Here is a 15000-nt window from a genome sequence, read left to right as displayed (position 1 = left end):
AGGGCTTGCTCATCAGAATGCATCATGGGATCTTTTTTTCGTGTTGACTCGAGAGAGTTGTAGTAATGTAAAATCATAAATAATCGTAAAATATACCGTCACCTAGGCTAAACAGAACTTTATTCAGCCATTTCTGGAATCAGAAATCAAACGCAACAAGGTCGACCGATAATGAAAAAGAGTGAACGATTAAACAGTAAGCAATGATCAAAACACCAAGACGACCCGTATCATTCTTATGCTCCTACACTTCTGACATGGAGGCGGACGTCAGGCTGCACCAGCACTAGTGGACACAGAGGGGGAATGCGGTGAGCTCACCCGTCATGTTGCAGTAGACCCGCGCGGGCCCCAGGGGTCCGCTGCCATCCGGATCAATGGAGTAGTAGCCCGAGGAGCTGCCTGTCAGTTTGTAGGCCTCGCAGGACGACTCGTAGAGGGCTGGTGGCAAGGCAGGGCGAATTAGTTTTTCAGGGCGCATTTCATACACACAAACGCCGGCTCACAGAGCGCGATGGCTCAGAGTGATGGTTAATAACAGAGAGAGAAAAAGACAAAAAAAAATGAAAGAGGAAGAAAGGTTACATCCCCACGGAGGGTGGGGGGGGGGGGATAGAGGGGGTTGGGGTGTGTGTGGGGGTTGGTTTGATACTGCTGCAAGGTTTCCTAATAGTAAATCAGAAGCGCACGTAGAAAACATAAATAAATAGGGGCAAAAACAACGATGACAAGGACTTGGGTGATAATGAGGAGAAAGGGCCATTCTTGACTACATTCAGGAGGCAGATTCACGAGTCCCAGAGGAGTCTAACATCCCCCCCCTGGCACAGATTAACTTCTTTGCGTTCCATGTTGAACTGCCTGCACAGCTCCTCTCTCCGGCTGGCTGGGCTCAGGTATAACCTAGAACCGGCGTGTAGAGATAACTGTGTTTCTTTCCTCCCTACGCCTTGGAATTAGGCTGGTGATGGATGGATATTTTCCACTCAATCTCATTTTCATGGCTCAACGGAGGCAGCATGACATCTCGCCAGCTGCTACGTTTTGAGCTATTGAAGTGAAACTCTGTATTTTAGGAGTCTTCTTTTCGCTAGCTTTATGTATGCATCCGTGATATAGTATGTGACATATTATTGCGGGTACAAGTGACTATGATCAAGAATCGCTGGCATGTCAATGACAAACGGAAGCCAGCAGCAGCGCAAACCAAGTAGCTGCTTTAACACATGTTTATCCTGTACATTAGTCTATCCATAGACGAATAGTGCAACATCAGAAGGAGACCCAATTAAAACCACCATGTTGTTTGTTGTTTAAAAAGCCGTTTGTTGCGCCTTTATTTTGTGGAGGATTGTTTGTTTGGCAAACACAAGACATATCAATTTCCCCAGGGGATGCCCCCTCAATGACACCGAACCATCAAGAACATGTTTTCCCATCTCTCGCTCTCTCTACATAGCTGGGTGTTTGTTAGGCAAGGAGATGCCAAAGGGTGTCCAACGTACAGTTGTGGCAGGTGGCCCCCGAGTACCCAGTTCCCGAGCAGTCACAGTGGAAAGAGCTCCAGCTCTGGGAGCACTGGCCTCCGTGCTCGCACAGGTTCGGCAGACATCTGGCAGACATGGAAGAGAAAGTGAAAATAAACAATCACTAGACGGTTGGTGATTCGATATACGTACGAGATTCAAAAATGCCCGATAAAAGATAAAGGTCGGATTCAAAATCGGTTACTATATTTGTATTGCACCATTCAATATGAAATAGTATCGTGAAGGACATGGCTCTTTAAACTGCAATGTCGTTTGGCATCCTTGAATCCCATATGAATCGTTTCAGAAAGATAACAATGCTTCCTGTTTAATGGTGGAATATACGGGCCCCTAGCGAATTGTAATCACACACGTGGGAGAGAAGTAGAAGGAAAGGCAAATGTTTACACTTCCGAAATAACATCCTGCATTGCCTGCTAATGTATGCTAATAGAATATTGATACGAGTATTTAGACACATGCGTTTAGATTGATTTAATTAGCAGCAAAGATAGAAATGGAGGGTGACACTGGAGAGCCCATCAAACATATACTTGTTTGGCAACCCCTTTTTCAATTTTGCTAATAAGTTGGGTCAATGGTAGATAATGCAACCTTGAGAGGTGAAAGAAAGGATCATGTTCCTTTTCAACCGAGTGAGGACAAACAATCATTCAAATTAAAATGCCTCCTCCTCTCTTGAGCTGTTTGCACAGTGCGCACATTTCTTAAATTGCAGTCTGACTTTCTATTCAAGCCTCCATAAATGAGTTCAGTCCCTTTGTTATGCATTTACATTACTCTGCCTTAGGATTTCCTACGTGAGCCTTCATTTATCAACACAGGACGGCTTCCATTCCGCTGTTAAATGCCGCGGTGCCATTCGACTGCCTGGCAGTCTCAGGTGTAGGTTTAATAATTTCTGTGAGTTTCCTTTTCTTTAGACATGGAATGGGGCCTTTGTTAACCGCTGAAATTATGCCACCCGGCACGCAGAGTTCTCCCCTCTATAATAAAAGGGGCAATGAAGCTTTAGCACTAACGCAGTAGAAAGAGCAGTGGAGCAAAAAGCCATTATCTCCAGTGGCTGGGTAAGGCCCGCCCCTCCCTCGCAGAGAAACGGGTGGTTTCAGACTTTTGAAGGTGGGGGAAAAGGCAGAAGGATGAAGGAATAGCTGAGGAACACAGCCTAGATTTAGCTAATGAGCATTGCACGTGACCAACACCAACACTTGCATAAAATGGCAGACAGAGGGAATTTGGAGGTTGTTACATGTGTTATGCGAGCTCTTTCACACACACACACACACACACACACACACACACACACACACACACACACACACACACACACACACACACACACACACACACACACACACACACACACACACACACACGCACACACACACACACACACACACACTTAGACAGAGCCAAAACACATACACACAAAAACAGAGACACGCACACAGACACATGGACACACTCATAGAACCACCCACAGACACACAGACACACACTCGCATACACACACACACACACACACACACACACACACACACACACACACACACACACACACACACACACACACACACACACACACACACTTATACAAAGAGACAAAGCCACATACACAAGAACACATAGAGAAAATAAAAGGGTTTTCTGGTAATCAGCATCTGCTCAGCGTCATTCAGTGAGGAGGTCACCATTCTCAGTGTCACATATTAACACTAACAGTTGTTGATAAACGGATACAAAAACGGATCATCTTTCAGAGTCTTGTGCTGTATTTCTCTTATGACGCTCAGCCGTCACAGAGAAAAAACAGAAGCCTTGCAGAAAGTCGCCTGTGAATTTTTGATCATTACAACCCGCCACCAAAAAGCCCTAACCCATCGCATCCTGGTTACAAAACTTTTCTTAAGTTCACGACCCTTGGTCAAATTGTCATACCTGTCATGAATGGCGCACATGTCAAAGCTAAGGCCGTTGTAGTTCCCCAGGAGGCCATGCTGGACGTCGTGGAGGCTGGTGGGCCGGCCGTTGATGACTATAAGCCGCATGCAGCCCTGAAACGCCGTGGTAGGGTTCTCACAGTAAGAGGTGCTTGTTGATGAAGGGCAACCTAATGAAACACAACGGTAGGTTTTTCATGTATCCGGCTCCTGTCGTAAGAGCTTCAACTGAATTACTTTGAACAAAGAAAAACGGGCCTCGGAAAATATGGTAAAGTTATAAGAGGAGATTGTGTTTGGCTGTTGTCCGCTGGCAACAGAATGCAAACCCGTCTACACAACTGGTATTTTACTGATAAAATGGTATGGCTGTATTTATTGGAGTGACAGTTGTGTGGCGATTTCAACATCTGTGCAGGGGATATAGTGCTGGTGAAAATAGAGACAGCAACATCAAAACCAGCACGACTGTATTATGCAAGTGACGGCTTTAAGAGAGGCTTAGTAAAATGCCACCACCAGAAGATTTGAGATTTACAAGGCAAGGCAATGGAAGCTGAAGCTCTGTAGCAATAATAAGTAAATCTTTGCTTAGCAGCAGTTTGGATTTAGAAGCAGAGAAATAAATAAATGAATGGAAAGAGCTTCGTTGTCGGTTTTCACGTGCAGCATTCCCGATATCATTCATCCAAAATATCATCCAAATATTTCAATTATGTTTGTCAACAAATCAAGATTTTAATCAAGTGTGTTATTCTCACATCGTTTGTACTATAGTTAAATTCATATTTTCCTCAACAAAAGCTAATTTACATAAACGACAAAATAGATGTCGATTTTTCAAGTTCTTCTTTCAAAGGTGTGTAGCCTGTGAACGAGACGAATCTTCAGATGGTCTGCCCCCCTTACCGCTCAGACAGATGTCCAGCCGACCGTTTATCTAATACGAGGTTCGGGTATTCGTATCAAATATCGTATTATTTGATAGGATGACCGAACAAAGGAGCTCCGTTGAGGTGTTATTGTAAACAACCAAGATGGCGGCCACTGATGTCGAACGGTCTGTTGATTCAGCTGTTGCGACAGTATTAAACTAACTGGACGGCATATTTCCTCTAAAAGAAGAACAAACAACTACGTCTAAAGCTTTTGTTGATAAGATATATGTGTTGGCGCAGTCCCAAACGGCTTTTGAAATGGTTGGTTGTAATTCTTTCCAATTGCATTCATCGGCCTCTTGGTATGCTCCCGTTGATAACGCCCCTTGGAAATAAAAAATGAACTGAGGATCCATACTAATATGGTAAGGGGATGTCAGGCCATGGGGTGTGCTCTGTAAGATAAAGTATTCTGTACTTTATATTATTGTCTACATATGGAGGCTGGAGTATAAGATACAATAGATACAAAAAACCACTTGAACGCAACTCAAAACCCAGCAAGTGGTGACAAAACTCCCAAAAGAGACTCACCTCCAAGATAAACATGGTCCACGGCGTCCAAACGCTCTCCTAGTTCCACAGTGGACGCTGGTTCATTGTCCAGGCTCAGGCTGATCTGGTGGTTTTGTGTGTCCAGGGTTACCGAGTGCCACAATCCATCGTTCAATCTGTGCCCTGTTGACAGAGAGTTTGAACAGTTTTACCTCGTAGGCCTTGAGCAATTCATAAGCATTGGTTTTGGCTGTTTTCTTCCGTACCTACAAAACTGCGTTGTTTTTGTGCTCTATTCCAGCTTTTCATCATTGGGTAAGATCTACTTGTACTTGAAATGTTACGCATGGTATGCCAAATATAACTGGGAAAGAGAAAGGGACATTTTTCGTGGTCAAACTGTGCTCGGCATTTCCTCACAGCGCTTTTGATTGCATTTCTTTCTGATGTTTGTTCCACCCTCCCACAGGAATATGTGGCACCAAACTCACAAACACGTTTTTTTTTATTACATTTGTTTTCAATTCTTGTTGCTTTTGTTTTTAAGGAAACGCAAGGCCCGACATTCAAGGTCGTCTGGGTTGTTCCTCTCTGTTGGTTGCCTTTGCAAATCCTCTCAGCTCTAACCATCTGCTAGAGAGGTGAGGGAGACCGGGAGAGGTGCGGGTCATCTCTGCGAATTTACATTCAATTACAATTAAACCAACCGGCGGATTTCACACAGTTATTGTCTGGAACAAACGAAAAAAAAAAAAAGGAACAAAAAGAAGAAAAAAATGGTGCACCTGGTGATAACACACATCTCTGGGAATATAAATAAATAAAACAAAAGCGCCGGAACCTGCAACAGATGGAGGGTGACCTCTGCTTGTACTTGATCACATCTGGCCGTTGTTGCAGGGAGTGATCGGCCCCACAGGGGCCCACAGACGCTGATGCCCAGAGAAGAACGGCTCCCCCCTCCAGCAAGGCCGAAGAAACAGCCGTGAGTGACTCAATCCATTCTTATGCATTATTCATCATTTGTGCTGTTTCCGAAAAATGGACCAAAACCAAAGCCAAGCCAAGCCCATCTCTCCTTGGGACGATGGGGCTGGGGGATGGATGGGGTGGAGGGAAGGGAGTGGGGGTTTTTAACCGAAAGTTCAACTGCTTCGATGATCGCTGTTCCATTGATGACTCTAAAACACACACAATGTAACTATTTCATGTCAACCGTCTTCTTCTTCCTGCTCTAAATTATTTATTACAATTCTGCCCAATCCGTCACCAACCTTTGTTTGAAACTATTAAAAGTTAAAGATAAACATCTAACATACATCAATCCATCCACTAGAAGGGGTGATATGATACAAATTGAGAGTTTTATCATAATCTTCAAAAGTATATTACATGAAATCAGATCGGGCCAACCCTCACATCTTGAGAATAACCTACGGACTAGAGAGAGAATTGATAGGGGAGAGGCATACCATCCCAGTGATTGCTCTCAGACAGTGTGACATCGAGTTCTAGGAGCAATGCACAGTTTGTAAAGACAACAAATAGAAAAGGCTTTTTTCAAAAAAAAATCAGCAGAGAGAGAGAGGGGAGAGAGAGAGAGAGAGAGAGAGAGAGAGAGAGAGAGAGAGAGAGAGAGAGAGAGAGAGAGAGAGAGAGAGAGAGAGAGAGAGAAAAAAAACCCAGCTCTAACTACAAATCTGGGTGGGTTATCTGTTCTGGTACTGTCTCTTGTACTTAAAGCATACATTCACTATGCGAAAGAAGTGTGCAACCTATGCAGTTGCATACACTTAACATATATTTATATAAATATGCAGACTATTTGCGTCTACATATGGTGTTGATAATCATTGATAAAATTTAACATTATCAGATCTGTTAATTATATACTGTTATTCAAGCAAAACTCTTAATAAAATGCAGAATACATACTGAATATTAAGACATTATGAAATATATCTTCAAAATGACTTCATAATGAGGCACCTTCAAAAAATACAGCTAATTATTAATATTTTATGATCGCAAACTTGACAACCACATCAAGTGCAAGTATGGAGCAAAATGTTTTGATTCTGTAAGAGAAACTGGAGCCCATGTTGGCAAACAGGATCCTAAAATCTACACTAAATCCGCTTTTGGCCAGAGGTCATACTTAGACACAGGCATGCGCTCACACCCACACACATACACACATACACACACATACACACACACACAGATATATTCACACACACTCGCCCACACAAAAGCGCACACAAACACACATGCACATGCAAGCAGACACACGCATGTGCACACACACACACACACACACACACACACACACACACACACACACACACACACACACACACACACACACACACACACACACACACACACACACACATACACACACAAACAGTTAACATAGAAAACTCTGGCGTGGGTTTCCACTGCTGAGCAGACCTAGATTCAGAACTCGGTTTGATGGATGGGATTCTGCAGTATTTCAAGTATTGCATGCCAAGCACGATATTTAGACCTTAGCTAAATCTTTTCCCCAGGATCCTTGCAAACAAATTACACAATTTCCTTTCTCAGTGGTGCAACAAAAAGATATGCCTTGCAAGCTTACATTTTCCATGTCAAAGTATGTTTATTTTTTTTCATGCAAAATCACGAATGTCACCGCAGAAGTGACGCCCACTTTCGCATAGAAATAATGTGGTGTAGTCTATATTTGGCTATTTCATTTCAAGCTGCGGTGCCCTGGTTTGGGCAATCACAAGTCTGTGTGTGTGCATGTCTGTCTGAGTGTGTGTGTGTGTGTGTGTGTGTGTGTGTGTGTGTGTGTGTGTGTGTGTGTGTGTGTGTGTGTGTGTGTGTGTGTTTGTGGTTGTACGAGTGTGTGTGTGTGTGTCTGGCGCCCCTCACCAGTAGAGACCTGGGACTTCTGCTGGGCAGAGGTGTGGAGGGTGAGACGCAGCCGGCTTCCGCTGATCTGCAGTTCCACTCTCTGGGGCTCGGGGGCCAGACGGACCGAGAGCAGCAGCCCGTCGGCGTTCCACGTCCGGAACTGGAAGCGCAGCGAGAACGCTCCCCCCGTGCCGCCCGCAACGGCCGCCGCCGCCGCCGCCACCGTTGCCGGGAGCGACAGGAAACTGGCGCTGGAGCTCAGGAAGGTGGCGGCAGCCTGCTGGGGCTCTGAGCAGGAGAAGGTCACGTTGCCCTGGAGACCAGAGCGAGACAGAGTGCAGTGTCACCTTGCCATCCCCGGAGTCGAGATCAACTCTATTTGCAATACTGTTTAATTAAACAGACGTGAATACATATTTGAATCCTCCAAAGTAGCTGCAAATCCCTCCCGGTTCTTGCTTCATTAAATGGCTGAACCAGGCAGCCAGACAGACAGTCAGTCACACGCGCGCACAATTATTGCAATGTCTCTCTCGGCAATAGAAAGACAATATCTGTAAAAACAATGACCGGTTCACTGCGTTTGAATTGGTCGACTCAAACTTCAGTATGAGGTTTTCAGCATGATGAAAATAATCTTCTCCCAAGTCAGCCACGCGTATAACAATAGAGGTATCCGATTGTTCTTATTTTCCAGCGGCCCTGATCTAGATTGAAGAAGATCATGCAGGAAGAGAGGGAAAATGATGTAACTTCAAATTGACAGACAGACAGACAGTCAGACAGACAGACAAAAGGACGGGGTACTGGGTTAGGCCGGGACGGTGACACTGCAGGGAAGTGGGTTAAATGTCACCCCCATACGCAACGGAAACGCCCAGGGACAGCAGGAAGAGAACAGAGGAGAGCCGCCTTTTGGCAGGCGGCGGCGGAAAGGTCACGCCAGCGGTGGCGTACTGCGCATGGCCGCCATCGATCCCCTCAGACCCGGGGAGGAGGGTAAAAGATGAGAGTGCCCGTTTCAGAGTCCGACCATCTGCGGTTCCTCGCGGGAAACGCTCAGGGCCAATCGCAAGGAAAAGGCTGGCAAGCATACACCACGTTCAGTCGGAATACATTAGGTGTCAGATGGTATCAAAGTGGACCGAGCGCGCTTCGGCTCGCCGCCGCCCGCCCCGCGACCGCCGTGCGTGGTTCCACGTGCGCGGCTCCACGTGCGCGACGTCCAGCTGCGTTCAAAGGAGTCCGCCCGGGTCATCGTCTAGCCAGGACGGTGTGGATCGAACCAGGCGAGAGGAGCGAGGTGTGAGAGTGGAGGGAAGGTGTGTGTGTGTGTGTGTGTGTGTGTGTGTGTCTGAGTGTGTGTGTGTGTGTGAGAAGGAGGCGAGGGGGGGGGGAGTTGGGGACTGGTGGGGAGGGGCGGTGGGCTAACTTCAATAATGCAAGTCACCTCCGGGCTAGAGGTGGGAGGTAATAATAACTTACGCTGGCACGGATCAGTGGATACACTCCCCCAGCCCCCCCGACTCCGTCCCAACACAGCGCACAACCAGGCCTCGCCCTCCTTCTAAAGTGGGACCAAAGGCAATTCCACTTTCCATCTCTTTGTCCCTCTTGTGTGCTTTACACCAAAAGATCCACCGCCACATCCACCCCACCCTTCCCTCCCTCGACCTTCTCCACGCCCTTCCTTTGCACCTCTACGCACCAACCCCCCCCCCCCCCCCCTCACCCCACCCACCCTCTCCTCCACCATGAGCCCCCCTCTCCTCCAGTGACCCCCCCCTCCCGCCTTGCATGTAATGGCTTGTAATTAGCGTTGTTACCCGCTATAGCGCTCTCTTCGCTGTCCCTCTTCGTTGATTCGGCTGAGAGGAAGCCCAGAATGAGGCATTGTCTCGATAGTTAACTCCGATGCCCAACAACTAAAGGAGGACCTTGGATTGAACCCCTGCTGGGGACTTTTGTGGTTAGTTTTCGAGTGTGTATATTTGCTTGTTCCAACAGTGTTTACATCTGCTGCCCTCCGGCGTACTCTGCGTGACCTACCACCTCTAAATATATTTGATTGTGTTGCGGTAGCAAGGTACCGCTGGATAAGTAGCACCTGGCCCTAACACTCACAGCAAGGCTGAGCATGGGGTAAATAAAGGTGACATTCGGCGGAGGGAATAAGAAAAATTCTTTGTTTTTGCCCTTCCACTCCGCTGCTTTAATGAAGAAGGGCCTGCATAATGGATGACATTAGAAGTGCAGTGGAAGGGAATGCAGCATGTTGGCGATGGGAACAGGCTCTCACCACGCTGTATATCTGGGGCTTGCGTCTCTTGGCCAGGTCGATGATGTTGATCCCGTTGTAGTACAGGTTCTCAATGCAGCCGTGGAAGTTCTTCCTGATGAAGGTGCCAGGCTTGCCGGGAAGGGGGATACCCCCAAAACTTAACTTGGAAAGAAAAGAGGGATCTGGCATTAGCCATGCCTTTTAAAGGCGGCTTCTGGTTGTTGTACAGCTGTCCTAAGACACATTCGATTTAATCCAAAAATAATTTCAATCATTCCAGCAATATTGTTCCTTAATCGTTATTATTGTTATTTAATTATTTTTTTTTCCTCTGTTTGTATTGAAGTTACAAACTGTGGATTACCAATTGTGGTATGTACGTGACTCAGTATAATTATAGTGACTGTACCATCTAATTCCAGCAACGAAAAGTGCTGCCCAAACACGTTTGGAAATCAACCTGATACGTGTGCGGGGCGTGTTGTAACAGTATAGGAGCAGAGACATTGCATTCTCGTCGCTGTTGATGCTGTTATCGCTCGCCACACGCTCAGCTGCATCCGAATTAAAAATGCATCTAAAAATACCCGTCCACAGGTCGGAAGGTGTGATGTGTGTTTGCATGGGAAACATACCTCATAGTCCACCTCCAGGGAGTCCCCTTCTCCCTTGGTGCGGAAGTGCTGTGTGTGGGAGTCCACCGTGAGGTTGACCTGCTTGTTGAAGCGCTCGATGAGGACCGAGTGCCAGTGCTGGTCGTCCAGAAGGCTGCCCAGAGAGACCGCCACGCTACGCCCACCGCTGGATCTCAGCCTTGTGTCGTCTGGAACGCGGCCGCAATGCGAGGAAGAGAAACGGGGCATAAATACTGGAGAAGCTGGGCAAGGCTGGTGGTGTCTTTAGGAGTTTAGCTTCTTTTTTTTTTGCAGCGTGTTCAGATCCCCCCAGAGTGAACCTTTAAATGGCTGAGGCCACCGAGTCATTGGAGCTCAGGTGCTGAGGTAATTGGAAAGGCAAAGAATGAAAGACACACACTCACACCGCACAGATGGGATCACACACACACACACACACACACACACACACACACACACACACACACACACACACACACACACACACACACACACACACACACACACACACACACACATGTAAACACCCAATCACAAATAAACTCACACTTGTGTACAAATGGAGTATGTAGGACTCACACACACAAACACTATCACACAAGCACGCTCATACTTTTTGTACAAATGTAGTATGTACATCGCACATACATGCACACACACACACACACACACACACCCACGTACACACACCCACACCCACAATTATACACACACACACACACGTACACACACACACACACACTCACACACAAACAAACACCAACCTCTAGATGGTTACAAAACAGGGCTTTCAATACTACCTCCCCCATTTTCAACACCCCCCTCCCCGGCCCTCACCCCTCTCGTCCAGGTTGAGGTAGAGCGCCAGCCGGCCGCGGTGGAGCTCCAGGGTGATGTAGTCTCCCCTCTGGCCCTCCCCGTGCAGCAGCACCCCCTCGGCCTGCCGGCTCTTGAAGCGCAGGGAGACCACGTCCTTCACCGTGGACATGGACTTCTGGTTGAATCGGTAGAGCAGGGAGCTGCGGCCGTCAAAGTCTGCCACGTACGATTCTGCAACGGAGATCCATGAGGGAATGTTAAACAAATTGAATGAAATGAAGACGCTTGGGAGAAGTGTCGCCTCCTGCATCTGGAGCTGCTGATGCAGTGTTTATTAAAATATGTATAAATATATATATATATCACATCCCATCTGTTGAAAGCCAGGCTGAAGCAGTGCTTCACATCTGTACAGGCGGCGATGGGATTGTACTTGAAACCTTCTATATGGGACTTGAGTTGTGTTTCATATTTCTTTTCACGCGTTTATTATTGTTTTCATCAACAGGAGTGAATGCAGCCTTTTGAAAGCGCCCCTTGCTCCCAGGAGTATTCCGTTCTCAATAAAAAAAAAAACATGCAAAGAAATAACCCCAGTGGTGCTTTGACAGGGGAAATGTTTGCAAAGACATGAGTGTTTTATTTGATTGTAGTCTCAACAGGAGTGTGAGTACTAGTGCAGGTGAGCTTCTTTAAGGGAGGCGAGATGAAAAAGAAGGTAGCCTACAAATAACTAGCCCCAACCCTGTCCTTAAAAGACCGAACCAGACCAGTACCAACAGAGTGGACACAACTAAACACTTACACCATCCACTAAGATAAAACCGCCCATCACGAACTCTGTTGCTCTTTTCTTCTCAATACTTGCACAAATCATTTCAAACGTTAGTCATCTTTATTTTTATTTCCCAGCCTGTTGCCTCTAACAAGAGAAAGACATTCATGGCATGTTTCTCCTTTTTTTTTTTTACCGTTTAGAAAGGACTGCTCTGCAGGTATAAAATACACACATATGCTCTCACTTGCCATAGCAAGAATATAATTATATTGCATTGAATGATATGATGTCCGATGTGTTCATGACATGTTAGCAAGTGAAATGTGTCAACACTTCCATTTCCCTGATGGAAACACTTTCCCAGATTTTCTATTATGTCTGTGCAGATAAATATAATTTGCTACCATCAAATGTTCACAGTTATACAAAGTATATCCCACCTCTCAATATTTCATTGTACATGCACGGCTTATAGGCATGCCCTTTAATGATTTAAAAAGCCTCGCAAATCTCAACCGTCGTCGTCATCTGGTCGTCATCATCATCATCATCATCCCTGAGGGAGTTCTCATCGGAAAAGAGAATCTCCTCTACAGAACAACCCCACACCCTCTGGTGTAAGTGCACCTTCATCATCCTTGACGCACACACACAACGGTATTGCACAGGTGCGGTCGCTCTCCCCTCAGCTGTCTTTGTTAGCCGCCGAAAGCTAGCGCGAGTGTTCTTTTTGCATTAGCGCGGAACATAGGAGGCGGGCTGCGCGTCATGCAGCATTCATAACCGTGGCGCGAGCACGCTCATCCAACATTAATACGACGGGGAACAGCGTGGCGGAACGGTTGGGGCATTATAAAACTGCTCACTCAGGGATAATTAGAACTGTCTTTCACAGGGCAGTAATTCACTGGCTCATCCCCGTTCAGGGGCATCGTGCTACGTGTGGCAGAGGAGTCGCCGTCACACCCTACGCCCCTCCCTTCCCCCCTCCCCACCACACCTCCCCCTAATCCCTCGCTTCTGTTATATTTATTTTGTATCAGCTAGAACAGCAGTTTGCTGCCTCGCAACTCTGCAGAAGCTGTTGTCTGTGTGTGTGTGTGTGTGTGTGTGTGTGTGTGTGTGCCACCTCACAAGCCTCTGTATACACCACGCATTCTCCCAAGCACCGCCCCCTGCCAAACCCCCAGCGCAGCCAAAACCCACAAAATGTCCATCACCCCTGCTATCCGTGCTTCTCATGTGACGTCTTAATAGTCATAATCATAGCATGATTACGATGCTCTGGAATGCATACGCAGGCGAGAGAAAACATGTGGCAGCTTCACGACGACCAATGAAACACTGGATTACCATGACTGATTAAATATGAGATGCGCTAATCATCAGATTGACTTATTATGGTTGATAAGAGCATTAAATTATGTCGTAATCATAATGCCTTCGCCATATCCCTACATTAATCCATTATATGTGCAACATATGATTTGATTCTTGAACCCATACATGCATCTTTTATTTATAACACTCTAATACTTTTCCCTAAAGTAAAAAAAAAATGAAATTCTGTCCAGGCAACTGTTGGTAGAAAATATGGATGTTATGCCAATATTAGTGACTTTTATCATAAAAACTAAATGGCAGCTGTCTATCCATATGTTCTATTTGGATCTGCATGCAGTGCAATAAACGAATAGGAATGGATAGGAGTAGTTAATACTGTCAGTTGAAAGTGCATTTGAGAAGATTTTCCAAGAATGTACAAATTATGTGTTCAATCAGCGCTTAGGGGAGGAAGTTCCTGTTCCAACGAACGAGCAATGCCAGACCGCCAAAAGTGGAGCTATCTTTGGTGCAATCAAAACGGTTTTATCCAAAATAGTCTGAATAACAACGTTCAAATCAAATCGTCAAGGAAGGCTTTTTTCGCAGAGGAAAATATGTTCTTGCTCTGCTTCCAACTGGTTACGGCAAGGGCAAAGAGAGCAATAGGGCCAATAGCTATTAAATACCGTCTGTATTTTGTTAACTAAAGCCGTGCCCATATTTGGAAATCAATTGCTTCCTACTGAAGGCCAGGCTGAACACACACCTCAATATCTGGGTGGTCTCACAAGGCTTGCGTTTTGATGCTTGTCTTATTAAAACGTTTTAGGAATGGTTCATCATGTTCCCACAGATATCCAATGCATTCCTATCAGAACTACAGAAAGAGTAAGGAGTCAAGAGGAATGTGTGTGTGTGTGTGTGTGTGTGTGTGTGTGTGTGTGTGTGTGTGTGTGTGTGTGTGTGTGTGTGTGTGTGTGTGTGTGTGTGTGTGTGTGTGTGTGTGTATGTTTGTGCATGTGTGTGCGTGTGTATCTGTTTGTGTGTGTGCTCCTACTAGTGTGGGTGCTTTAGAAGCTGTCAGGCCGGTGGAGACTCACTGTAGGCACAGCCGTACACCTCCACTCTGAGGCCCAGCCAGCCACTGGGGTTCCAGTCCAGAGGGAGCAGCCGCAGGAAACGTGTTCTGATGGAATGGGAGAGCTTGTTCTGCACCACGGCCTCAGAGTTCATATTCCCAGGCAGCCTCTGCACAGAGGGAGAGAGAGAGAGAGAGAGAGAGAGAGAGAGAGAGAGAGAGAGAGAGAGAGAGAGAGAGAGAGAGATAAAGA

The 15000-nt window shown here is 46.3% G+C and overlaps 1 protein-coding gene across 1 annotated transcript in view; it reads right to left on the bottom strand.

Moving 5' to 3' along the window:
* LOC115533583 (contactin-associated protein-like 5) overlaps nt 1-15000 on the bottom strand; it is a 71596-nt gene that overhangs the window by 25017 nt on the left and 31579 nt on the right. The window contains exons 4-12 of the mRNA XM_030344145.1: nt 14770-14917; nt 11584-11796; nt 10747-10934; nt 10130-10273; nt 7849-8143; nt 4966-5109; nt 3492-3663; nt 1506-1612; nt 322-441 (exon numbers count right to left, since the gene is read on the bottom strand). Of these exons, the coding sequence (XP_030200005.1) occupies nt 322-441; nt 1506-1612; nt 3492-3663; nt 4966-5109; nt 7849-8143; nt 10130-10273; nt 10747-10934; nt 11584-11796; nt 14770-14917 (1531 nt within the window). The remainder of the gene's footprint in view (nt 1-321; nt 442-1505; nt 1613-3491; nt 3664-4965; nt 5110-7848; nt 8144-10129; nt 10274-10746; nt 10935-11583; nt 11797-14769; nt 14918-15000) is intronic.

Source organism: Gadus morhua, chromosome 20 (genome assembly GCF_902167405.1).
Source record: "Gadus morhua chromosome 20, gadMor3.0, whole genome shotgun sequence".
NCBI classification, from domain to species: Eukaryota; Metazoa; Chordata; class Actinopteri; order Gadiformes; family Gadidae; genus Gadus; species Gadus morhua.
The sequence above is the reverse complement of the archived record's forward strand: the minus strand, read 5'-3'. Positions and strand labels throughout refer to the sequence as shown.